This window comes from Nannospalax galili, unplaced genomic scaffold, assembly GCF_000622305.1.
Source record: "Nannospalax galili isolate Female #2095 unplaced genomic scaffold, S.galili_v1.0 scaffold139, whole genome shotgun sequence".
NCBI lineage: Eukaryota > Metazoa > Chordata > Mammalia > Rodentia > Spalacidae > Nannospalax > Nannospalax galili.
The window spans coordinates 5,644,025-5,671,553 of record NW_008345884.1 but is presented as its reverse complement, the minus strand read 5'-3'; the positions used below and the strand labels follow the sequence as shown (position 1 = coordinate 5,671,553).

At 40.1% G+C, this 27,529-nt stretch overlaps 2 protein-coding genes across 4 annotated transcripts in view; both read left to right on the top strand.

Moving 5' to 3' along the window:
• Prkaa1 (protein kinase AMP-activated catalytic subunit alpha 1) overlaps positions 1-15,180 on the top strand; it is a 33,427-nt gene extending 18,247 nt beyond the window's left edge. For both annotated transcript variants that reach the window (XM_008842097.2, XM_029567803.1), the window contains 5 exons: positions 2,013-2,100; positions 7,514-7,738; positions 10,165-10,651; positions 10,765-10,891; positions 14,938-15,180. In XM_008842097.2, coding sequence (XP_008840319.1) covers positions 2,013-2,100; positions 7,514-7,738; positions 10,165-10,651; positions 10,765-10,891; positions 14,938-15,179 — 1,169 coding nt within the window. In that variant the 3' untranslated portion in view covers position 15,180. The remainder of the gene's footprint in view (positions 1-2,012; positions 2,101-7,513; positions 7,739-10,164; positions 10,652-10,764; positions 10,892-14,937) is intronic.
• Positions 15,181-21,624: 6,444 nt separating this feature from the next.
• Positions 21,625-27,529, top strand: part of Ttc33 (tetratricopeptide repeat domain 33) — a 72,480-nt gene continuing 66,575 nt past the window's right edge. Inside the window, exons 1-2 of one of the 2 annotated variants that reach the window (XM_008842096.3) lie at positions 21,625-21,864; positions 27,134-27,355. In XM_008842096.3, the coding sequence (XP_008840318.1) occupies positions 27,135-27,355 (221 nt within the window). In that variant the 5' untranslated portion in view covers positions 21,625-21,864; position 27,134. Of the gene's footprint in view, positions 21,865-21,958; positions 22,095-27,133; positions 27,356-27,529 lie in introns of those variants that run through there. The other variant, XM_008842095.3, reaches the window with a different exon arrangement.

The window sequence follows — 27,529 nt, the reverse complement described above, 5'->3', positions numbered from 1 at the left end:
GGGGGGGGGGGGGGGGGGGAGCTATGGGAGAGTGCAAAAGTGAAGGGTGGAGGGGGTATAAATATAAAGATAATTTTCCGTATGAAAGACACAAAATTCCAATAAAAAAATTTAAAAAAAGAGAATTGTTTCTCTACTTTAATGTGAGTCTCAGGGATTGAACTCAAGTTGGCAACCTTGGCAGTAAGCACCTTTATCCCCTGAGCCATTTAACCAGCCCTAAAATTGAGTTTTAGACTAGTAAACATTTTAAGTTGGCAACATTAGAGAGATAATTTGAAAAGAGGTGATCCTTATTTGTGAAGGAGAAGGTAGCAACTTTATTTCTAGTATATATTCTGTATATTCTTTGGTCAAGTATGGAGAGACTGGAAAGTAAGTGGAATAGAATTATTGAAAAATTCAAAGCCAGAAGGTGAACTATCTCAGCAAAATTATTTTTTAAAAATGATATTGTAAATGCTACCAGGTGTAGCGGCACAAGCCTGTGATCCTAGCATTCCAGAGGTGGAGGCAGGAGGCCAGCGTGGGCTGTGTAATAAAACCCTGTCATGAAGAGAATCAAACTTTGGCTTAAGACATATTTTATTGTTCAGATGATTTTAGTGGTGGGAATGTAGTTTAGTAGGTAGAGTGACTACCTAGCTTGTGTGAAGCCCTGGGTTTAATCCTCTATTATAAATGAGGTATAAACTGAGCATGGTTGGTGATGCCTATAATTCAGCGCTCAGGAGGTAGAGGCTGGAGGATCAAGAGTTCAGGGTCATCTTCTATTATGTATCATATTGGATGCCAACCTAGTCTACATGAGACTTAAAATTTTTGCTTTATTTCCTATATAAATTGCCATGGATATATGTTTTTTCCTCTTTCTTTCTCTCTTTCTTTCTTTCTTTCTTTTTTTCTTTCTTTCTTTCTTTCTTTCTTTCTTCTTTTTTTTTTTTTTTTGGAGAGGATCTTATGACTCCCACACTGGCCTTGTCTTTTAACTTTTCTATATAGCTGAGAATGACCTTGAACTCCTGATCCCTCTGCCCCCAGCACCTGACTGCAGGGATTCCAGGTGTGCCATAGTGCTTGCTTTAGTTTTGATTTTTTTGAGATACTCTTATATAAGTCTGTAACTCTGTAGCCCAGGCTGGTCTTGAATTTGAGATTGTCCTACCTCAGAATCCTCCTCAGTGTGGTTACAGCATGCACCTCCACTTCTAGCACTGTTGACATTAAACTTAAAAGAAAAATGAATCTCTGAAATTCCATTTTTGGCTTTAATTGATATTGGAGGAAATTCTTGTATTCCTTGGGGCGGTGTGTGTGTGTGTGTGTGTGTGTGTGTGTGTGTGTGTGTGTGTATTTTTATCTGTAGTGACTCACTGACTAGTCCAAACGAACCTGTGTTACTGCTTTGTTGTGGTCTTTTTTGGAACTAAATTATTTACCTGAGGGACAAAGTCTAGACTAAAACCAGGAGAATTTTCAGAGTGAATTAGTAAATTATTTTTGGTTTAGAAAAAAGTCTCACATAACACAGGCTGGACCAGAGCTCATGTAGCCCCATCTGGTTCAAACTCCTTCCTCCTGTGTCAAACTCCTTCCTCCTGTGTCAAACTCCTTCCTCCTTTGTCAACCTCCCAAGGACTGGGAAGACAGGTGTGAATGAGTGTGCTGGGATGGATTAATTTCTATAGAGTCAAAGCAGGATTAGTGGAGACTTTGAATTTTAATTTTTCTATTTCATCTGTTTGAGATTATTTTGCCTAGCCATGTCTATATTAAAACTTAAACATTCTGAGTTTATTCTAGTAAATTTATTCTAAGTCACCAGTAGCATAAAATGTACTCTTTAAACTTAAAATATTGAAATAGATTACATATTTTAGGGCACAATGGCAGAATATTTTGTGAATAAAGACTGATTTTGTTGAAGCAAAGAAAAAAGAATGCTGACTGATCTCGTTAATGGACTTTTATTTTCACTTTTGTTTTTAAATAAGTGTTTTTTGTACTTTCAGGTCTTTCAAACATGATGTCAGATGGTGAATTTTTAAGAACAAGTTGTGGCTCACCGAACTATGCTGCACCAGAAGTGATCTCAGGAAGGTAATACTTGATGCTCTCCTACTCTTTACATGTTTGTAGTTATGTATTTCTTTCTGTCTTTACAAAGTTATTTATTTATATATTTGTATTTTATGTGTCTGAGTGTTTTGCCTCCTTGTTTGTTAAATGCACCCATGTCGTGCAATGCCTGCAGAAGCCAGAAGAGGGCATCAGATCCCTGGAGCCATGGATGGTGGGCACTGGGAACTGAATCTGGGTCCTCTGGAAGAGCAAACAGTGCTCTTAACTGCTGCGCCATCTCTCCAGCCTGGTATAGTTGTGTATTTCTCTTGAATTTTGTTACAATGTCATATTTAATTCTTGTGAAAGGAAAGGAAAAAGTCTATTCTTATCTGCAAACTCTTCATTTTAAGAATAAAACATAGCCAGGCATAGGCATGGTGGTGCATGCCTTTAATCCCAGCACTTGGGAGGCATAGGCAGGCAGAGCTCTGTGAGATCAAGGCTAACCTGGACTACATAGGGATATCAAGGCCAGCCTGGTCTACATAGTGAGTTCCAGGCTAGCTGGGGCTACAGGGAGACCCTGTCTCAAACAAACAAACAAACAAACAAACAAACAAGCAAAGAGAATAAAACCTGAGGATCTGAAGAATGATTCAGCAGTTAATAGCCCTTGCTGCTTTTGCATAGGACCTGAGTCGGTTATTAGCACCCACATTGGCTGGTTGCTTGTAACTTAGGGCTAGAGAAATGGCTCAGGGGTTAAGAGCACTGGCTGCTCTTGCAGAGGACCCGGGTTTGTTTCCCAGTACCTACTTGGTGACTAATAACTGCCAGTTCCAGGGAATTTGATTCCCTCTTCTGGCCTCTGGGGGCATTGCACTGCATGTGGGCAAACACACATGAAATGAAAATAAATAAAAAAAACCTCCAAAATGCAAACAACAATAAAAAAGAGTTACAAGTATAATGTAGTGTGTAGCTTTGTTTTTTTTTTTTCAACTACGTACAATTTTTGTAGTAGCTTTAAGTTTAAATTTTTTTTTAGATTATTTTATGTATATAAATGTTTTGCCTGCATGTGTGTGTGTACCTGTGTTGTGCAATGCCTCAGAGGCCAGTAGAGGGTGTCTGATCATCTGGAACTGGAGTTACCAAAAGCTGTTAGCTGCTATTGCTCTTAATCATTGAGCCATCTCTCCAGCCCCCTAGCTTTAGATTTTATGATGATGTGTCTTGGGAGATTGGTCTAAAGAATCAATCACTTCCCTCCCCCTCCCCCCCCAAATTTCGGCTTGCTGAATGTATTGCATACCTATAACCTGAGCATAGCACATGGATGCTGAGGTAGGAGGATTGTAAGTTTGAGGCTAGCCTGGCCTGTATAGGTAGACCTAATATTGAGAAAGCATGGAGGGGAATGGGGGAGGAGGAGGGGGCTCATTTATGTTCAATCTTCTTAAAAAGTTTTGGAGACTGTAGTATTATAAGAACTCTGACCAGAATTTACTAACCAACATTGAAAATATGAATATATTTGTATAGGATAGCTTTTTTAAAGTACCACTGGCTTCTGGGTCAGTATAGCATGAATTTAAGCTGGTGGATATTGTTTTGAGGCCTGAGACTCACAGAATGCAGAACTATATTAATATAACAACTATAGGCTGATAATCCACACAGACTGTACTGTGCACACTAAGAGTTGTATATGTGACTGAATAAAAATATAGCTGTCATAAATACATCAAAGATCACAGGTCACCTGGAGAGATGTTGATTTTTTTTAAATATTTAATTTTTTTAAAAATTTATTTTATGTGTATATGTATATTGCCTGCATGTAGGTAAGTGCACCCATGTCGTGCAATGCCCGTGGGGGACAGAAGAGACTGTTGGATCTCCTGGAACTGGAGTTATGGACAGTTGTTAGCTGTCATGTGGGTGCTAGGATTCGAACTTGGGTCTTCTGCGAGAACAACCAGTGTTCTTAACTGATGAGCCATCTCTTCAGCCCCCCTAGGATAGCTTTTTAAATAGTGTGAGAGCAGAGTTTAATTTTTTTTTCTTTTTTTTTTTTTTCCTTTCTATTGCTAGAAATAGAGACCATTCATTGAAGAAAAAAGTACTCAAGTATGGAAATGGGTAGTAAGCTGGCAAAAGACAGCAGTTCAAAAGATTCAAGAATTTTTATTTATTCAAAATATTTTAGTAAATATTAAAGGCATGGTGGTACATAATCCCAGCATTTGGGAGATAGAGGCTGGTGGATCTCTGTGAGTTCAAGGCCAGCCTGGACTACGTAGTTGGTTCCAGGCCAGCTGGGGCTATAGGGAGACCCTGTCTAAAAAGTCCAAAAAGATTATTTATTATTTTTATTTTATGTGTATGAATGTATTGCCTGCATGTGTGAAAGTGCACCCATGTCATGCAATGCCCAAGGAGGTCAGAAGAGGGCATCACATCCCCTGAAATTGGAGTTATAGACAGTTGTTAGCTACCATGTGGGTGCTGGGAACTGAACCTGGGTCCTCTGCAAGAGCAGCCAGTGCTTTTAACTGCAGAGCCATCTCTCTAGCCTCAAGAATTTTATTTATTTTTTTAAAAGTATTTTATTATTTTTATTTTATGTGTATGAGTGTATTGCCTTCATGTACATAAGTGCACCGGTATTGTGCAATGCGGAAAGTGTCAGATTCCCTGGAGCTGGAGTTAGCCTCTGTGAGCACTGGGAATGGAGCCTGGGTCCTCTACAAGAGCAGCCAGTGCTCTTAATTGCTGAGCCATCTCTCTAACCCCCAAAATTTATTTTTTTAAAAAAGATTTTATTAATTTGTTTTTGTGTATATGAGTGTTTTGCTTTTGTTTGTGTGTAAGTGTACCATGTGTACAGTGTCTGTGGAAGTCAGAAGATGGTGTCTGATCCCCTGGAACTGGAGCTATGGATGGTTGTTAGCTTCCATGGGGGTGCTGGGAACTGAACCCATTTCTTCTGCAAGAGCAATCAATGCTTTAAACTGCTGCATTATTTCTATGGCCCTAAGAATTTAATTTTTAAGATCAACTATTTGGCCAGGAGTGGTGGTGCATGCCTGTAATCTCATCACTCAAGATACCAAGGCAGGAGGATTGCTGTGAGTTTGAGGTCAGCCTGGGCTATATATAGTGAGATTAAGGCCAGGCCTGGCTATAAAGTAAAACTCTATCACAGAAAACAAAAACCCAACAAATAAAAATCAAGACAAATGAAAAAGACAGCACTTCTTGGTTACTGTTGAAAAACTAATGAAATTGGAACCAGTGAAGCTTTTTGTTACCAGTGTTTATAGTGACCTTTTAATCATTTTTTATCTAAACCGTATTTCTTTGTTTGGATGTTTCAATTGTTGATTAACCCAATACAAAAATACTGCAATGTTTTCTGTTTTCATACGTGTGTTTGCTTAGACTGCTCCAAGGAAAGATGATTATGGGAAGATGTACTACAGATGAAGTAAGAGTACTAAATTTTGGAAATACCAAGTTTCATGATGTATCTTTTATTAACTTTGTGTCCAAAATTCTTTAAAAAAATTAATTTCACTTGTGTTTTTTGCCTTAATTCTTTAGGGAATTAAGATAGAAAATCTGCCTTAAAACTTTTGGGATGTAGATCCCATGGGGAACATAATTAAATAAGAAAGACATACATTCTGATCAAGCACATATAAAATAGGCTGTTAGTGAAATTAATTTGCTGTTTCAGTGGTCTTTGAGATCTAGGTGAATAGGGAACTTATTTTCACAAGAGTATTGATATTTATAGCAATTTGTTTTGTCATTTTAAAGATCTTTTTCCTCCTAAAGCCAGTCTTTGAATAATGACTTGCTCAGTGTCCTGCGAGTAGGAGTTTAAGATGCTCTGTGAAGCACTCCTCTTGGCTTGCTTCTGCAGCCTCCAGCTCCATGAACCCTTATGTAGTCTTAGGGTCTTAGATTGTTGGGGACGGATGGGTTCAGAGTCTGTTACTAAAGAATTTAATCTTCTGCCATTGTAATGGCTCAACTGGTAAATCACTTGCTGCTAAGTGACTTGAGTTTGATTCCACTTAATGTGGAAGGAAAGAACCAACTCCACAAAATTGTCCTCTGATTGCCATATGTGCACCATGGCACAAGTGCACGCACAGACACACACATATACACATGCACTATTTTGAAAAATAGTTTAGTCTCTGTAACCAAAAAGCAGTGGTTTAAACAGTGCTCATGATAGCACAATGTTTGGCCCTACAGGTAGGACCCTTTCAGTAATGAAACAGAAATTTATCTGTGGTTCATAATTTATAAAACTTATTAAGAAAAATATTTTGTTATTTTTATGTGTATGAGTGCATTGCCTGCATGTATATAAGTGCACCTGTTGTGCAGTGCCTTCAGAGGTTAGAAGAAAGTGTTGATTCCTCTGAAATTGGAGTTAAGGATGTTTCTTAGGTACCATGTGGGTGTTGTGAATCAAACCCAGGTCCTCTGCAGGAGCAGCCAGTGCTCTTAACTGATAAGCCAGCTCTGCAGCCCAAACTTCTTACTTTTTAAAAAACTAATACTGAACTGGGGAGGCAGAGTCAGGTGGATCTCTGTGAGATTGAGGCCAGCCTAGTGTACATAGTGAGTTCCAGGCAAGCTGGGGCTATAGGGAGACCCTGTCTCAGAAAAACAAACAAAAATCCCCTGAGATTAGGATGTGCAGCAGTTGCTATAAAAACCATATTCTGGCCAGACATGGTGGCGCATGCCTTTAGTCCCAGCACTTGGGAGGCAGAGGTGGGTGGATCTCTGAGTGCAAGGCCGGTCTGGGCTACATAGTGAGTTCCAGGCCTGCTGGGGCTACAGGGAGACCCTGTCTCAAAAAGACCAAAAATAAAAATAAAAACATACTCTGATTACTGATAATCATTTAATGAGAACACAAGTATACTGGGATATTTGTACTGACCTGGCAGTAATTTCCTTAAGTAATGTTGATACTTCCACTTCATGTTTGGTTACGACACCAAATGAAGCCTTTACTGCGATGGAATCAGATCCAGTAACATTGATGCCAACATCATTCACAATATGGTTGCCTCGTCGTCCATAGAGGGAAACATCTGATTCATCTTCATAATTCAGTAATTGATAAGAGGAAATACCTAATGAGAAAGAACTAATTAATTAATTTATTGTTTTTTTTTGTTTTTTTTTTTTTGAGACAGGGTCTCCCTGTAGCCCCAGCTGTCCTGGAACTCATTAAGTAGAACAAGCTGGCCTCCAACTCACAGAGATCCACCTGTCTCTGCTTCCTGAGTGCTGGGACTATAGGCATGCGCCATCACACCCAGCTCTTTATTTATATTTATGTACTTGCGTTTTTAAAAAGTTGATTGATGGATTCTGACACCAATTAATGCTGATGATCTTCTCTATTCAGATTGTACGCAGGCCCGGAGGTGGACATCTGGAGCAGCGGGGTCATTCTCTATGCTTTGCTGTGTGGGACCCTTCCCTTTGATGATGACCACGTGCCAACTCTTTTTAAGAAGATATGCGATGGGATTTTTTATACCCCTCAGTATTTGAATCCTTCTGTGATCAGCCTTTTGAAGCATATGCTGCAGGTAGATCCCATGAAGAGGGCCACAATCAAAGACATCAGGTAATTTTGAACCTGTTATTTTCCCTTAAAAATTTTGTTTTTCAAAATGAAAAAAATTTAATTTTACCATTGACTTATTTTTCTTTTCTTTCTTTCTTTCTTTCTTTCTTTCTTTCTTTCTTTCTTTCTTTCTTTCTTTCTTTCAAAATATTTTTTTTATTTTCGGATGCCACAACCTTAAAAGTACCACAGTCCTCTGCGTACGTACGTGCGTGCGTGCGTGCGTGCTGGCGGTCTGTCTGTCTGTCTGTCTGTCTGTCTGTCTGTCCTGTCCTGCCCAAAAGCCAGCACACCTTCCTGCACACTAGTTACGAATCTCTGCATTCCCTCAATACCTACTAAGCTAATATAACAAGCTTGCTTGAAATAAATTCTGCCTTGGGCGGGGGGGGGGGCGGTCTGCTTCTGTAAAGATACCTGCAGAAGGCCCTATGATACGTATGCATCTGTACTGGTAGTCTCATTGAAACCTAATACTCTGCTATCCCTGCCACTGTCCACTGTGCTGTCAGCACCCCCATCCATTCCCCCCTATCTGCCCTTCTGGTAAGTCTAGTCAGCCAGAGGTCCCTGTTCCAGGAGGATCAGCTGTTCCTTATCAACGGCAATCTGTTGTCAGTATTCCTTTGGATAGAATTGGGGTCTGCTGTTCATGTGGGTGCTAGAAATTGAACCTGGGTCCTCTGCAAGAGCAGTCAGTGCTCTTAACCGCTAAGCCATCTCTCCAGCCCCTCCCTCCATTGACCTGTTTTTCTAATAATACACATTGAATCATAGGAAGTGAGTTTTGTAGGTAAACGTTCATATTACATTGTGTATGATGCAACCCAATATCTTAAAGAAGTGGAAAGGACGATGACAAAGCTACTTGTCGAGTCGAGTTGTTTGTCATGCAGACATGGAACATTCTCTGTAGACTTCTTTCCGCCCTCACAGTTGTATCCGTTTGGCTTGTTTGTTGTTTTCCTTAGAAATTTTTGTTATCTTTTGATGGCTAAACCACACTTTTTTTCTGGATTGGAGGAAAAAGAAAGAAATCATAGGGACCTAGGATAATAAATAAGAAAGTAATAGGTAATTAGGAAGAGGGGAGGAGTATATGTGAATTTAAAGCTTGATTCCTTTCTATGTACTCCACATGCCAAAAGACTACCTGGAAAGAGACCCTGGATGCCAGGGCATTGCTTTATCTTCAGAGGGAAAGGGCAAGTCACCCTAAAAATGGTACTGTAAAATGTCAAAGAAGTGTATTTGTGTGTGTTTTTGGATATATCATAATTAACATTAATAGGAAATGCTGGTCATGGTGGCATATACCTGTAATCCTAGCACTTGGAAGGCTAAAGGAGGGTGTTGTTGAGTTCAAGTCCAGCCTGGATACACAGAAATTTTATCTCAAAAACCAATCAACCTGCAGTTGGAAAAACAAATGAACAAACAAACAAACAAACCTTTAAACAGCACAAAGCACCAAGAAAATTAAGATTAATTTTATGCCTTCATAACCATTATTTGTCTGGATGTTTCCTCTCTGGGGTTCTTTCTTCTTTTTTAGTTTCAGTATGGTTCATGACATGGCACCGTATGTGGAGTTAAAGAACCAGAGTAGGAAATCATTCCGAGAATGGTCTTTTGAGTCACACAGAACTGGGTTTTAGTCCTGACTCTGCCTCTGAACTGCTTTTCTGACGTTGGCCAAGTTCCTTATCTATGTGAATTTCAGTTCCTTCATTTAAAACAAAGTGGCATCTTTATCGTCACAGGATTATTTTGAGGATGAGAAATTTTCTATATCTGAATTGTTTGACATAAAACCTAGCATATAGTAAGAACCATTGCGTGTCGCTTACTGTTTTTGTTTTGTTTTTTAATATTTTATTATTTTTATCTTATGTGTATGAGTGTATTGCCTGCATGTGTGTAAGTGCAGCTGTGTCTTGCAGTGCCCACAGAGGTCAGAAGAAGGCATTGAATCCCCTGGAACTGGAGTTATGGATGGTTTTTAGCTGCCATGTGGGTGCTGGGATTCAAACCCGGGTGTAAGAGCAGTCAATGCTCTTAACTGCCAAGCCATCTCTCCAGACCCTACTGTTTTTGTTATTACTAGGTTTTTTTCCCTTCACATGAATAAGGAATATTACAGTGAAGCCATACAGTATTTTTTTTTTTTTCTGAGCTGGATAAACTGTACTTAGGCATTTCCTTTCTCATTGCTGCATCAATTCTTAAGACTCAGCAGCAAGCTGAATATTTTTCTCAATGTATACAATGATGTATGAGCTACAGGATGAAAAGCAGTTGAAAATTGTAGTAGCAATACACTATAGTATGGCTACAAATGTAAGTGAACTCCTATCCTACACTCTTGAAAGATAATTTTATTTTTGGTTTTACTCAAAATTCTCTCAACCCTGCTCTTTTCTTAGGGAACATGAATGGTTTAAACAGGACCTTCCAAAATACCTCTTTCCTGAAGATCCATCCTATAGTTCAACCATGATTGATGATGAAGCCTTAAAAGAAGTGTGTGAGAAGTTTGAATGCGCAGAAGAGGAGGTGCTCAGCTGCCTGTATAATAGGAATCACCAGGACCCATTGGCAGTTGCCTACCATCTCATAATAGACAACAGGAGAATAATGAATGAAGCCAAAGATTTCTACTTGGCAACAAGCCCACCTGATTCTTTCCTTGATGATCACCATTTAACTCGACCCCATCCTGAAAGAGTACCATTCTTGGTGGCTGAAACACCAAGGGCACGGCATACCCTCGATGAATTAAACCCACAGAAATCCAAACACCAAGGTGTACGGAAAGCAAAATGGCATTTGGGAATTAGAAGTCAAAGTCGACCAAATGATATCATGGCAGAAGTATGCAGAGCGATCAAGCAGTTGGACTATGAATGGAAGGTAAGAAGGGGTGCATTCTAACTCTGAGCACACTGGGCAAGACTGTGGGACTGGAAACATTTTATAGAAGAATTGATTTAATGTGACTTTGTTTTTGCCCATATCCATGGTAGGTTGTAAACCCATATTATTTGCGTGTGCGAAGGAAGAATCCTGTGACAAGCACATTTTCCAAAATGAGTCTACAGTTGTACCAAGTGGATAGCAGGACTTACTTACTGGATTTCCGAAGCATTGATGGTATGTATGTCACACAGAGCAGCACAGGGAGGGTTAGACCTGGTGACACTTAGCTTATTAGGCTTTTTAAAAAAATATTTTTGTTTATTATATTTATTTTGTGTGTATGAGTGTAATCTCTGCATGTATGTAAGTGCACACGTGGCATGCACTGTGCGTGGAGGTAACCACTGAGCCATCTCTCTAGCCCCTAGACTTTTTTCTAAAATTATAACTAAGCATGCTAAGTAATGAGTTTTGGTATGATGCCTTATTTTCTTCTTTCTCTCTCTTTTTTTTGTGTGCATGTGTTCTGGTGTTTGGGTGCACTAGTTGAGCAAGTGCTCGTGTGCATGGGGGGTGGGTGTGAAAGAGAGGTTAACATTGGGTGCCTTCCTATATCTCTCTCCACCCTATTTTTGAGATAAGGTCTCACCAAATCAGGAGACAGCCCTTTTAAAAAAAAAAAAAAATTCTTATTTTTTTAAAAAAATATTTTACTTGTTTTTTTTTTTAAATTTTATGTGTATGAATGTATTGCCTGCATGTATGTAAGTGCCCCCGTTTCATGCAGTGCCCACTAGAGGTCAGAAGAGGGTGCTGGATCCTCTGAAACTAGAATTACAGACTATCGTTAGCTGCCATATGGATGCTGGGATGCGAACCTGAGTCCTCTGCAAGAGCAGCCAGTGCTCTTAACCTCTGAGCCAACTATCCAGCCCTTATTTATTATTATTTTTATTTTATGTGTATGAGTACATAAGTGTACCTGTGTTGTGCAGTGCCCACAGAGGTCAGAAGAAGGCGTTGGATCCTCTGGAACTGGAGTTACAGATGATTGTTAGCTGCTATGTGGGTGTTGGCAATTGAACCTAGGTCCTCTACAAGAGCAGACAGTGTTCTTAACCACCAAGCCATCTCTCCAGCCCCAGGAGGTTGCCCTGTAAGCTGAATTGGCTACCATACCACAGACCCCAGAGATCTGCCTGTCTTTGCCTCTCAGTGCTGGGTTTATAAACATGCACTGTCTAGTCTGGCTTTTATATGGGTGATGGTGATCTGGGCTGAGGTCGTGCTTGTACAGCAAGCAGTTTACCCACTGAGCCATCTCCCTAGCCCTTGGTATGGCACTTTCATACATTTTTTTTTCAGGGTGGGGGGGGCTCTTTTTGAGTTAGGGTCTCCCTGTAGCTCCAGCTGACCTGGAACTTGCTATGTAGACCAGGCTAGACTTGAACTTACAGAGATATGTTTGCCTCTACCTCCCAAGTGCTGGGATTAAAGGCATGTGCCACCATGCCCAGCTTCATACATACATTCTTAAAATATATTATTTTCTCATTTATTTAGTTTATGTGTATGAGTGTATTGCCTGCATATATGTAAGTACACCCATGTCGTGCAGTACCTACAGAGTTTTAAAAAGAAGGCATTAAATGCCCTGGAACTGGAGTTAAGACAGTTGTAAGCCACCATGTGGGTGCTGGGACCCAAACCTGGGTCCGGTAAAGAACAGCTAGTGCTTTTAACTGCTGAGCCATCTCTCCAGCACCCATACATACATTTTTAGTATTTCGTTCTTACCCTTCTCCCCTGCTGCCCTCACTACCTCAGTCTTTGAGTCTTTTGAAGCTTCCTGACTTCTTTCTTTGAATTCAATAGTTAAAAAAAATATGAAATGTGGCTTCTTTTTTAAAAAAATATTTTATTATTTTTATTTTATATGTATTAGTGTATTGCCTGTATGTATGTGAGTGCACTGTGTCATGCAGTGTTGCAGAGGTCAGAAGAGGGCTTCGGATTCCCCTGGAACTGGAGTTAAGGACAGTTCGTTGCTGTCATGTGGGTGCTGGGGATTGAACCCAGGTCCTCTGCAAGAGCAGCCAGTGCTCTTAACCACTGAGCCATCTCTCCTGCCCCAAAATGTGACTTTATGCCTTATGATACTGATAATTTGTCAGTCCTGTTATTCTTGCATCTTATAGTATATTGTTTTATGGTTTGTTTTTATTTTTTTGAGATAGAGTCTTCTCTCTGTAGCCCCAGCTGACTGGGAACTCACTATGTAGACCAGACTAGCCTTGATCTCGAAGAGATCTGCCTGCCTTTGCTTCCCAAGTGCTGGCAAGCATGTGGCATTAGGCTTGCTGCACATTGTTCTTTTAGTGCTATAATCTTGGGGCAGTGAATGTAGCTCAGTTGTAGAGTATTTGCCTAGTGTGCAGGAGACACTGAATTCAGTCTCCAAAGGGATAAAAGATAGTCAGTTTGTAAAATCCTTAAAAATATGTAGTTGAATTCTAAAGTAATAGTTTTCTTTCATATTTTGGTGGTTTGTATGGTTCATTTTGGTATGGTGAAATGTTTTATTTGGAAATTAAGGCTTGGAGAGATGACTTAGCAGTTAAAAGCCTATACTACTCTTGGAGAGGACCTGAGCTCTGTTCCTAGCACCCACATCAGGTAGATCAAAATTGCCGGGAACTCCAGCCACAGAGGATCTGATGCCTCTGGTTTCTGAGAGCATGCACACTTATGTGCACATACCCATACACAGATACCCACACATAATTAAAAATGAAATCGCTAAAAAAGAAATGTTGACATTATTGTTTATTTACTGTCAAGTTTTTAACTCAAATGCAGGACATTCTATATCAGCTAAGATACATGCTGTCATTATTTATGGAAATATGTATAGAATTATTAGAGAAGGTGAATTGTGCATGTGTGCATACGTGCGTGTGTGCGTGTTTTTGTGTGTGTGTGTGTGTGTGTGTGTGTGTGTGTGTTTGCTCTTTTTAACACCCTGTAGCTCTACCCTGTGGCCTGGAATTCTCTATGTGGACCAGGTTGGCCTTGAACTCATAGAGGTCCACCTGCCTCTGCCTCCCAAGTTGTTGGGATTAAAGGCATGTGCCACCACACCTGGCTTTGTGTTTTTTTTTTTGTTTTTTTTTTAAGGAAAGAAAGACACAGTCTTGAGCTGGTATGTGTTGGCCATGTGATGTAATTTGGTTATTTTTGCATAATCTTTTTTTGAGACAGAGTCTTGCTGTGTAGCCTTGCCTGCCTTTGAAATGGCATTTCTCTTTGCTTCACTTCTGGTACTACAGCCTGATGTCCACATAGTGTATACCTTAATGCATTTGAATTCAGCTTGATGTGAAATGGGTTTCACATCATACTCAGATCAGTTTGCATCCTCATCACTGCTTGTGGTCTTACCAGCTCTTCCTATTCTGTATTTCTAGTCTAGTGTCATTTCTTCTACATTTTGTTCCCAACTAGTTTTCCTTTGGTTTGCTTTTAGTTTTATCTGTGGTACTGGAGAGTCAATCTAGGACTTCTCACACAAGCACTGTCTCAATGAACTGTATCCCAGCCCTCTTTTTACTTTTTATTTTGAGGTAAGGTCTCACTAAGTTGCCCGAGCTACCTTTGAACTTTCCAGATCTGGTAGGCCTTGAACTTATGATCCTCCTGCTTCAGTCTCCTGAGTAGTTGGGTTGAAGGGCCTGTGCCACAAGGCCCAGCTTCATTGCTTTTGTTTTTTGGAATTGTTGCTCTTCTGTGAAACTGGAGGTATAGAGAGCATTGAACTGAAAGTGAGAGAGCTAGATTCTTGAAGGACTGAACCTTTCTGTTCATTTGTTTCCTGAATCAAATCACTTGACTTCTGGGTTTAGGTTTCTTACTAATAAAATGAGCCTTTGATGAGATGATTTCCAATATACCTTCCATATGTCATGTAATCGATTCTATGGTTTTAATACAGAAAAATTGTATTGCTAGGGAATATTTATTAACAGGTTATTAGTTTACTGGCTCTTAATCTCTGTAAGCATGATGAGCAATATACTGTGTACTTGGCATTGACTGGCCATCACAGGAATGTGTGCTGTGTGTAAAAACAGCACAGGTACATTGCCTCAGTTTTAGAAAATGTTTAAACATGCTCTAGAGAGTTGATCAAGTAGTCTCACTTAAAGAATTGAATTTCATACTGTTTTGAAAAATTGAGGGAGAAAGCATAGTTAATAACATATTGAAATTCTTTCACCCAGATGAAATTACAGAGGCCAAATCAGGGACTGCTACTCCACAGAGATCGGGATCCATCAGCAACTATCGCTCTTGCCAAAGGAGTGACTCCGATGCTGAAGCTCAAGGGAAGTCCTCAGAAGTTTCTCTTACCTCGTCTGTGACCTCACTTGACACTTCTGTTGACTTAGCTCCAAGACCTGGAAGTCACACAATAGAATTTTTTGAAATGTGTGCAAATCTAATTAAAATTCTTGCACAATAAACCTAAAACTTTGCTTATTTCTTTGATGTAATAAGCATGCATAATAAATAATAGCCAAGTGCTTCCACATATCAAGTTATATATATAAAATTATAACTAAGAATTGGCCTTTTGGAATGCAATTTGCACAGATACTGGAAAATGATTGAGAGTTAAAAGCTTAATGCGCTGAAATGAATTAAGATCATTTTATTTTTCATTATTCAGTAGGTATATATAACATAATATACACACAATGAGTTATAGGTCTCAGGTGCACCTGATTTTTTTGTCCTTTTAATTTAGTATGACAGGGCTTTGTAGAATATAAATTTACCATAAAGGCCTTCACATATTACTACATGTTGATATGTTTTATATTTGCTTCGTAAATTTATTCAATGAGTATTTGCCTAGAATCCTCATAGGCCTTCACAGGTCATACTGTTTTCTGGGCTCCTTAGCTTCTTAAATAGCTACTACTTTCCGCCAGTGGTAACACTATGGAGAACTGTTTCCTTATCCCCCTTAAAATTCAGATTTCTGTGGTAAATCACATCAGAAAACTCAATGTAAATTTTTTTTAGCTTATAGATCCAAAAATAACATAGAACTTATATATTCAGAAACTCTAGGCCCTCAGCTTAATTTTATAGATTGCCCCCTTATCCTGTGTACGTGAAGTGCTGCTTTTGTTTCCAGAGCTGAGTTGCTGTTCATGAATTGTGTTCTTGCCAGTGTCACAGATTTCTTGGGCTCATGACAGCCAGTCTTGAATGTCAGTTGACTATGTGTCAGTTGATTCACTGAGTAGAAAAGGACATCTTTTATGAGCTTTAATATTTGGATTGGATTTTTCATCTCCAATTTTATTTTGAACATGTTTTAAAGAAGGAAAGTTGAAGGACTGTCAGATGATCACATGCTTGTTTACTGGTTCCACAGCTCACATTTGGCAGTATTTGCTTCATTATAGTCACATGTCTAAAAACATGGATATGTATTTGAATGTGTACATGGTTTTGTTCTGAACCACTGAGATGCTAAGGTACACATATCAGCTCAATACTTCAGCACCTCCTAAAAATACCCTCTTTAAAGAAATTTCATAAATCCATTATATGTACAGTCAGTAATTCTCAAATAGTATGTACTATTGCATGTTTAGGTTTCCCTAGTTGTCTCCCAAATTTCTTTCTTTTTTTTTTGTCTTTTTGAGACCCTCTCTTTGTAGCCCCAGCTGGCCTGGAACTCACTATGGAGACCAGACTGGCCTTGATCTCACAGAGGTTCACCTGCCTTGTGAGATCAAGGCCACCACACCCAGCTCTGAATTTCTTTAGTAGCTGGTTATTTCAAACCAGAATCCAATTAAAGTTTATATACATTGAATCTGATTGTAGTTGTTTCATCAGATTACTATGAATTTGGAAGAAATCAGCTTTTTGTTTTTGTTCTTTGGTCTTTTTGAGACAGGGTCTTCCTGTAGCCCTAACTGGTCTGGAACTCGCTATGTAGACCAGGCTGGCCTCAAATCCACAAAGATCCGCTTGCTTGCCTCTGCCTCCTGCGTGCTGGGACTAAAGGCGTGCGCCACCACACCTGGCTAAGAAATCAGTTTTAAGATGGTTACATTTATTTCAGGTTTTAATTTTTAAAAAAATTAGTGGCTAAAGATATTTACTCTTTCTAAGATATCTGATTTATATGTTTTTTTTCCCACTTTTAGTAATAGGACTGCATAATAGGGGTAAATGAAGATTTAAAGTCACTTAAAACAAAGCTGGTAATTGTGTATGCTAGCAATACTGTATTGCCCATGTTTGGCTTATATTAACTTTTAAAAAAAAATGGAACTGAGGGCCGGGTGTGGTGGTACACGCCTCTAATCCCAGCACTTGGGAGGCAGAAGAGGGTGGATATCTGTGAGTTTGAGGCCATCTTGGTCTATATAGTGAGTTCTAGGCCACTGGGGCTACAGGGAGATCCTGTCTCAAAAAGGCCTAAAAAAAGAAATTAGGACTGAGGATATAGCTTAGTGGCAGGTGCTTGCCTGGCATGCACACAAGGGTCTCTGGGCTTGAATCCCAGTACCGTAAAAATGTTTTTTCTTTTGGCATTAATCATCTTCCTTTTGCAAGAGAGTTATTTTTTCTCATTACAGTTCATTTTTCTTTAATTCTTTTTCTTTTTTGCAAATATGGTGAGCACATATGTAACCAAGCAGTAATGTTCTGGAGCTCTTGGTAGGTTGCATAAAGAATTACTGTAGTGCATGCACTGAATTCAGAACAAAATCTTGCTTCTTTTTTGTTCAGGGCTTGTTCTAGTTAACTCCAGATTTGAATGCTGTATAAAGTAATGGAAGTTCAATTTAAATGAGTTCCAACCATATGTATAGGGTATGTGTGGTCCCTCTGGGGTTTATCTGTGTCACTGCTCTCTAAATGCAGTGTCGTGTTCCTGATGTTAAGAACAGAAGACTGTATTTTTAAAGTTACAGATTTGTATATAGAATTAAGTAATATCTCTATAAAGTGTTGGGGGGAGGGGGGCACAAAAGGAGGAACCAATTAAATAGGACCTTCTGAAAGTTGTTAATTTTGTAAACTTTGCTTCTTTTATAAGTTATTTTGTGATTCCTTTTAGTTACTGAGTTTTATTTTGAAAATATTTAAATATTGCACTTGTACAAATAATATGATAAATGCAGACTATTGCAGTAAATTCTTTTTTTAAGCTAGAGTATTTGAAGTGACAACTTTTGGTTAAGTGTGTCAAGGTTGCAACAGAATTTCACAAATTTATTGTAGTTTGCGAATTCTTGTACTGAACATATAATGAGAGTCAATGCAAATGATTTTTAATCTTTTTTATTATCTTTTCAGCAGTTTATATTTTTTGTGATTTTATGCAACCGTATTTTTACTTTGTCTTGACAACTGAAAGATGTATAAGGTTTTTGCCAGAAAAGTACTGTATACATAGTTTTAAATATAATAGATTTTACTGATATGTAAAAATTTTTCCATTAAAATTGATTTCTCATGAGAGGAACTTTTCTACCAGGCTGGGACACACGGGAGCATAATATATCAGATATAATTTAAAATAAGTCCATGGAAATAAACAACGTTGCTTTTACTTTGATTATATTTTTTTCTTAAGATGCTTTTGTAGTTTTTTGGAGTTTCAGATGATTTTATATAAATTCCCTCCCTCCCTTGCACTGCAAGTATCTTGTGGTAGCTTTCACACTGGATTAATGTGCCTGGGTATGTGGAACTCATGCATCAGTGTTCCAAGTTACATCTTTGGAATGAAAGAAAACATGTATTGTCTAAATCTTTCTTTTCCTTAACTGCCCCCTCCCCTGCACCTTTTCATCATGAGCTCTGTCTGACAAGGTGAATGAAATTCCACGTACAACTGAACTAAAAGTTGGTTGTAGAGTAGAGGTCAATCTTCGTGGTTGATGTATGTTTGACCAGAGTACCTTGATTTAGAAAGATGGCCTAATAAAGAAAAGCTTCATTTTTCATCCGTTACAACATCTTTCTTGTTTAACCTGGGTTTGGAGGGTGGCTGGAGGGGATCACTTGTTCATGGCTGAGTGTGCCCTTCTTACTGGATTGAAATACAAAATAGTGCTTGACTAAATTTTAGTTCTTGAAATATTGTGATTTTTGTTTCAAATGAACTTCATCTAGAAACCAACCACCTAAACAAAATATTAAGATGCCAACAGTAAAAGCTGGATGAAGTAGCTGCCCTCTGCCAGCTATTGAAACTGGACTTTAGAATTCGATCGACCAACATTAAAGAGTGCTAGGAATAGCGGTAAGGATGTTCTTTTGGAGAATCCATTGTTCTAGGTATTCTCTACAAATTTGTACAAGAAATTGTCACTTGAAACCAGTGTCTATTAAAGTTTTACTTACTGTAAATGAGTAAACCTGTTTACTGTAATTGTCAATAAATAGTGGCATCCATTTAGAGTATTTTTAGCAACGTGGAAGATGTTGCTAAGCCTTTACTAGAGTAGAGGCTGTCAAAGATAAGCTACTTGTGAGATTTAGAGGGGCAGAGCCTCAAGCACTGTTTCATCATTCACCAGGTAGGTAGCTGTGTGTCTTCCTATGGTCACTGTGAACCTGTCATGACAAATGTGGTGGACACAGATCCTGCTCTAAATATCTTGTTTATGTGTGTGTGTATCAAAATACAAAAACCATAAATATATGGCTTAATGGGTTTTCAGTGTTTCAGGATTATAATGAATGTGATCACATAGGCCTCTGTTCAGATTAAGGTACACTGTTACTCCCTTTGGTGTCTCCTGCAGTTCAGATGAGGCGATAGCACTTTCATTTCTGCCCTGTTCTATAGGTGATAAAGACCAATACTGGTAAACTGGCGGAAGAACTTTTCAAGCATTGAATGCCAGGGTAGGACACGTTGAAGCCCATCTTGAAGGCTGGCTGCCACATTCGTGAACTGGTCATTTTGAAAATGCTGGTTTACTAATGGAGTGCCTACAAATGTTGATGAGTGAGGCTGGAGAGATGGGTTAAGAGAACTTGCTGCTCTTCCAGAGGACTGGGTATTGGTTTTGGTTCTCAGCACCCACATAATGGCTGACAACCATCCTTTTTTCCAGTTCCAGGGAATCCGATGCCGCCTTCTGCCCTCTGAGGGCATTGCACACACTACACTTTACATATGCAGGCAAAACATTCATATACATAAATCTTTTTTAAAAAGTTGAATGTAATCAAATTACAAATAAAAATTATGTCTGATGTCACCATGGATCTCCTAAGTTCATTATATAATAAGTACGTTTTTTCTAGAACCATAATTTTAGAGTGCATACTGCTCTTGCAGAAGACAGGCATTCTGTTCCTAGCACCCATGCCAGGAGGCTCACAACCTTCTGTAACACCAGCTCCTGGGGATCGAATGCCTCTGGCCTCCCTGGGTACTGTACCCACAGGCACATATCCCTCCCCTTCCACATAATTAAAAATAATAAAAATAAGGGCTGGAGAGATGCCTCAGATCTGTCAACTACCAGTAACCCTCTTCTGGTCTCTGCAACATTGTATGTGCATGCTGCATTTACATATATGGAGGCAAAACACCCATACACTGAAAATTTAAAATCTTTAGTTTTATCATTAGTAGCAAATGTCTTCTAGGGGTTGAACTCATGTTGTGTCGCTTGGCAGCAAGCACCCTTCCATGTTGAGCTGTCTCAGCCCATCTTTGTTCATGTTCAAGAAAAGGTCTAAACAGCTTATCAGTGGTTCTAAAAAAGTTGTGTTCCACAACAAAATAATTTACAAGAGTCTTTTTCTTAAAAAAAAAAAAAATTATGTATGTGTGAGTGCCTTCAGAGGCTAGAATGGATTTGGATTCCCTGGAGCGGGAGTTGCAAGTGGCTCAGCAAATACTCCTAACTGCTGAGCCATCTCTTCAGCCTCTGTAGTACAGTCTTAAATCAATTTTCTTCAGGACATGGGTAGCAAATATACTTTATGAGAACTTACCCTTTTGTCATAGATTATTACAGTTTTCGCTGGGCATGGTGGCAAATTCCTGTAGTTCCAGCTACTCAAGAGGCTGAGGTGGGATAATCTCTTGAGCCAGGCGACATAGCGAAGCCCGCATCTCAAAAGAAAAATGGACTTTTACTGCTTCATTAATGGTATTTTTGAATGATGACATTTTTCTACCGCGAGGGTGTGGTGGAGGAATGCCGCGACTAACGTTACAGGTGGGCATCATTACCTTAAGTCACCGCAGCAGTTTTCTTGTTATCTCATTTTAAACCATCCGTGTCAAAATCACCTTTGTGAAAAGGGTAATGTGCAAGAGTTTTTGCTATGAAAGGGTCTCTAACCCGTAGTGGCTGAGAACCACTGTTTGCAAGTGTTTTGGGGTAGGATTTTTCTTCATATCTTTGACTTTGGGTAGAAACAATCTGGTGGTCCTACCTGGTGACTGGGGTATGTGGAGCTTTACTAATGGCATCCCATAATGCTTCCACCATGTTAACATTTGCCTGATTATTATTTACTTATAAACACATGACCCAGTGCTACTTTCGGGCTGTAATTCTGGGTTCAAATCAATTGAGCTCTGGATCAGCTTCCCTAGAACTTATTTTCAGCATAGTTTTTCCTGTCTTGTGTGTCTGGATGGCCTTCAGGCCAGAATGTAAACCCCTTTAGGGTTAGATCATGTGTTAATCTTTTGCGTATTCCGCCAGTTGGTTTTCCCAGCCTGGGTCTTGTGTCTCTTTTAACCTGCAGACTTTCTGCAGCCTCTCAGTCTACGCAGCCACCTTAGCCAGCTTCTAGGCTTGTGCTAGAGGGCACCGCTAGCTGTCGGGTGGCCGGACTACAAATCCCAGAGAGTAATGCGGAGGGGCGCCGCAGTGACTTCTGGGACCTGTAATCCTAGACGCGACACGGGGAGACCAGGAGGCGGGGGACACGACGTTGACGACGACATCGACGAGAACCTTCCGTCCGCTTTTCCGAACTGCTCGGAACGTTCCCGGATGAGACTCCTACGCGTTTTATAGAAGACTGGGTAGCACGAACACGCAAGGCCGGGGAGACCTCGGGCTTGATAGTTTCCGCTTCCGGTGCCAAAGGGCGAACGGAATGTAAACACGGGACCGCGGAGTGGGTTTCAGGTAACGGGCTTGGGGTCCTTGGTGGAAGGCAGCGGAGAGGGAAGCTGGGCGAGACGAGCGTAGGGAGTCAGGGGTGGCCCATGGGGCTCACGGAATCGGGCGCGCTGTGCCTGGGTGCCGGCGCAGTAGCCGGGGAGACGCTGGGCCCTTGGGGCCGCCCAGCCTGCCTGCGGCCGCACTTTACTGTGGACTGGGGAGTCGCGAATGCTGCTTTTCTCCGCTGGTTGTAGGTAAATCGTTCACCTGCGAAAGCGTCTCCTCGCGAGGATGCTTTCCTACTTCCACCCAGAGCTTTCCCCCTTGGTGACATCCTCTCACGCAGTCTACACTAGACGTTTCACCCGGCTGCAAGCACCGGGCAGCTGGCGGCTGGGTCCTGTGTCAAGTCATCGACTTGTGCAGATCCTGCTGTGGGTCATTGCTCTAGCACATGAATTTAGAATACAGAACATTGTTTTGGATTTTCATGCCACACTTAAATTCTGTCTAAAATGTTGAATTTAACATAAACACGGATTTAACATGAAACACGGGTTTGACAGGAAATCTGAATGATTGGAAGCTACTTCCCTTAGTTTTTTTACCCTGGTAAAAAATGTTTAGGACTTTTGTGCCTTATGAATCCAAATAAAGATTTATGAAAACCTCTTCTATAAGGTATTTTAATGATAGGTTAATTAAAAAAATAAGTACATACTATTAGAGGAACAATAAATTCACAATTTATTAAAAAACAGCTTTATTGAGATATAATTGGCATGTTATACAGTTTACCCACTTAAACTGTGTACTGAGGGTCCTTCCACCACTATCATCACAGTTAATTTTTTAAAAATAATTTTGATCTGGAACCCCTTATGTAGATGAGATTGGCCCTGACCTGACAGAAATCTGCCTGCCTGTGCCTCTGTCTCCCCAGTTCTGGGATTAGGGGCATGCACTACTGTGCCCGACTAATTTTCAAACCTTTTGGTCTTAAATACCAAAACCAGTAATTGACAATAACCTATATTTTCTCCCCAGCAGCATTTAAGATTCTGAGTTAACTCACTAGAGTTATATTTTCCTTGGGGAACGTGTTCACGTGTGCTAGGATTCATCCCTCCTTTTAAGCCTGGTCAACTTTTATTTTTTATGCCATTTTGAGACTTGCTACATCGTAGACCAGGGTAATCTGGAGATCTGCCTGCCTCTGTCTTCTGAGTGCTGGGACTAAAGACGTGGGCCTGGCTAAGCCTGGTCAACTTTTATTCCTTTTTTTTTCAAAACTGTTATTTTTATTTTGTGTCTATGGGTATATTGCCTGCATGTATGAAAGTATACCCACGACATGCATTGCCTGCACAGGTCAGAAAAGGGCATCGGATTCCCTGGAACTGGAGTTACAGATGGTTGTTGGGTGCCATATGGGTTCTGGGAATCAAACTTGGATCCTCTGCTAGAGCAGCCAGTGCTCTTAACTGCTGAGCCATCTCTCCAATCCCAGTTTTATTCTTTAAAGCTCACTTCATTTATAAAGGTTCAGGTGTCAGTTGTCTGATAGCATCGTTTGATCACTCTATTCAAAAATATTTTGTTTGTGTGTATGGGTGTATTGCCTGCATATATGTAAGTGCACCTGTGTTGTGGAGTGCCCATGGAGGTCAGAGAAGGCATTGGATTCCCCTGGAACTGGAGTTATGGATGGTTGTTAGCTGCCATGTTGGTGCTGGGAATCAAACTGGGCCCTCTGCAAGAACAACCAGTGTTCTTAACCGCTGAGCCATCTCCCCAACCCCGTTCGATCACTCTTGTAGTGCTTACCATGCGTTGTAATTGGGTATCCTCTCCTTGTCTTCAGACAGTTTGACAAAAATAAAAAGCTATTGTTGGCCTTGGTGACACATTTCTGCTTTTTAACCTTAGAGGCTCTTGCTTCTGTTTGCTACCTCTGTTCTCATGTTGCAGTTTTCCTCAGTCCTCAGTGGCTGTATCTGATCTCTTCATTTTTCTTAAATGCACATATCTATTAATTTTTGCCTTGAGTGGATGACTACTTCTTATTTCCCTGAGAAATCTAAAACTTGGGGGGCATAAACTCCCTTTGTTTTTACTCTGTTCCTGAGCGTTCCTGTACTTTTCATGTAATGCTAACCTTTATTGAATTGTAAGGAATACAGTTCTTGTCCTTCTCTGCAAGGTGAAACTTGTCAGTGTCTTGCGTCATCAGTTTCCAGATCCTGATAGCTTCATTCCGCCCTGATTTCCCCAGCCTCTGATGTCAAGGGATTTGTAGGGGACCATGACACAAACGTCTAAGGAACAGGGTATGTGTTTCATGCATGGTCAGAGCCACCCCATGGGGCCTTAACTCATACCTGTTCTCTGCAGTTATAATCCTGACTTGGGTTGGAAGATGGGGAGGGTAGTGGGAGTCTGAATGACCTGATAATTAAAAAAAAAATACACATGGATTTCCTTCTATTTTCCTCATCTATCCCCTGCTCCTAATAACTAACAGATTTGATCAGTGATTTTAAATGTAATTTCCTTCAGTAAATATACTAGGTTTCTGTTAATATAACTTTACCCTGCTTGGTGCCTCACATTGGTAATGTGGAAAGAAAGTTCTGTTTGAAAACTTGAAGGCAGAATACTTAATGATCATTTTTATTACCTTCAGGGACAGTCGTAAATGCAAGGCTTCTTTTCTGATATCTTGCATGATAACCATTCTTCTAGGCTGCCTTCACTCTGTGCCTCCAGCCTTGGACCCACATAATAACCATACTTTGATTTCTAGTCCTTTCTTGGTTTCCCCTGGGATGTGTAAAGTGATGTTCAGACAGAGGAAATGCATTCTCCCATATTGATGAGCACACAGAGAAAGTTCCCATTGTCCCAGTTCTCTGGTGCAAGTTTTGCTCCATTGTTACCCATTTGTCCAGATTCCCTGTACCTGTGGGAAGCATGTGCTTCACCCACATCAGCCTGTGCTGTTTGTGATTGCAGCGATTATCAGACTTCCTTGTGTTCAGTAACAACTTAGGCCTATAAACCATAATTTTTTCAGTTCTGCCAGTAACTTGGGCTTTTGGGTGTGAAGAAACTCCCAGGCATTTTCATTTTTTTGTTTTCTTCCTGTCATTTATATTTCACCTCCGTCATGTATGTCAGTGATGATGTCTTGATATTGCTAGAACTCACTGTTTCATTTCCGTCCCTTTCTCTTGTAAGGCCTATTGCTTTAGAATTTCAAAGAGATCTCTGAGTTCACTGCTTTTTTTCCTGTCTTCTGTGGTCACAGGTTCCTCTAAGAATTGATAAAATCTTAGACACTCTTCTCCTAAACACACAGCATATAAGATAATTTATGCAGTTACAGGGGTTCTTGTACATCTTAAAGTCTGTCTGTGTACCTTGCGAGTTACTGAGTCTCTGTTAATCCTTTTCTAAATACTGTTCAATAATTGGAATGTTTTCCTTTGTTCTGTCAGTTATCTCTTTTCCCTTTTGAATGTCATGGCAGAGTTACAAAATAGTTTTAACATTGGTTGTTCTTTGACTTAACCAATAGTTTTGACAAGTCTTTTAATGTTTAACATTAACATCTTTTAAAAACTGTTTTATAACCAGATGTGGTGGACTGTACTTGAAACATTAGCACTTGTGAGACTGATGCAGGAGGGTCATGAGCTTGAGGCCAGCTTGGGTTCTGTTGAAATTTCTGGGACAACTGAGTTAGTTAGTCCTATCTCAAAAATAAAATAGCCCTGAACACACACACACACACACACACACACACACAATTATGGAGTCAGGTGTGGTGGCGCAGCATGATTTTAATCCCAGCAGTTGGGAGGCATAGGTAGGTGGATATCTGTGAGATCGAGGCCAGCCTGGTGTACATAGCAAGTTTCAGGCCAGCTGGGGCTACAGGGAGACCCCGTCTCAAAGAAACCAAAAAAGAAAATTTCAGTGTATATGAAAAGAAGGAAAAAGAGCAGTGAGTCTTCTGTGTTTATCTCCCAACTCCATGAGTTATCAGTTCAGTGATTTTATTTCACCTTCTCCATGACACTCCTTACCTGTGATGACTTTGAAGCAGTTCCTAGCTACCATATGATTTCATAATGAAATATTTTTCTATGTAGTTTTTTTTCTCTCTGTGTGTGTGTGTCTGTGTGTGTGTGTCTGTGTGTCTTTGAGACAGTCTCCCTATAACCCCAGCTGGCCTGGAACTTTCTATGTAGACCAGGCTGGCCTCAATCTCACAAGGATCTGCCTGCCTCTGCTGGGATTAAAGGCGTGTGCCACCCTGCTCAGCTGCTGTGTAGTCCTTAAGGGTAAGTTTTTTGTTTCTTTTTTTGAAAAATTCAGTCATGATACTGCTAGGCCACCTGGAACACAGCAGTGATTCGTTCACACTGTCAGATGTCAAGTCACTGTTCTTATTTATCTTATTCCTTTTTTTTTTTTTTTTTGGTCTTTTTGACACAGGGTCTCCCTGTAGCCCCAGCTGTCCTAGAACTCACTGTGTAGACCAGCCTGGCCTTGAACTCACAGTGATCCGCCTGCCTCTGCCTCCCAAGTGCTGGGATTAAAGGCGTGTGCCACCACGCCTGGCTTATCTTATTCTTTTTATATGTTCTTTCAATGTTGGTTTTTTAAAAAAAGTTTAAATTATGTGTATACATGTGTGAGTATGTACACATGAGTGCAGGTGCCCCAGAGTCCTGAAGAGGATATCAGATCCCCTGGAGCTGGGGTTACTGGTGATTGTGTGTGTTCTCACGTGGATGCTGTGAACCCATGTTCTTAATCAGTGAGTCCTCTCTCCAGTCCCTCAGTGTTGGTTTATTTTGAGTCAGGATTGAAAGAAGATTCAGTGTTTGGTGGTCTGTCTTTTCAGCCTCTTAACCTAACAGTCACTGCCCTCCTTTCCCCCTCCCCCTTTTTATGTTTATGTCTTGAAGAAACTGGCCTTGTTTTTCTTGTTTTTCTGTTTCCTGTTGCATGTGTCTGATGTATTACTGAAGTCTTATATTTCATATAACTGGCAGAGACCTGATAGGATTCTGGATTAATGTGTAAGAGCATCAGTTCCATTAGAAGGCATGGGAACAGTTATTGACTGATGTCATCTTTGAAATTTTGGTAGCACTTGATACTTATGCTGTGGTCTAAAAACAGGCATTAAAATGGCCATAGTCTGATCCTGGGAGTCTGTTATCTTCTGTTCATTGGGATGCTTTTGTAACATTTTAAAGCTGTTTCTGAAATTTTTCAGGATGGCCTCCTTTGGGTGGAAGAGGAAAATTGGTGAGAAGGTTTCTAAGGCCACATCCCAGCAGTTTGAAGCCGAAGCTGCTGATGAGAAGGCTGGAGGTGAGAATGAGAATGGAAGCTGGCTTCATGCTAGTAAACGGAGGAAGGAGACCCTCCAGGAAGGCTGTGCTCAGAAAAGCAAGCAGCTGAAGGATGAAGGAGCCAGTCTGGCTGAAAATAAAAGGTATGTTTTAAGATTTTTTTTCTATATTTTATTGAATTTTTGTGTATTTCTTAAAAAAATTTTTTTTGATTCATTTATTTTTGTTATATGTGTATGAGTGTTATGTCAACATGTGTGTAAGTGCACCCATGTCGTAGGAGAATAGAAGAGGGCATTGGATCTCCTGGAACTGGA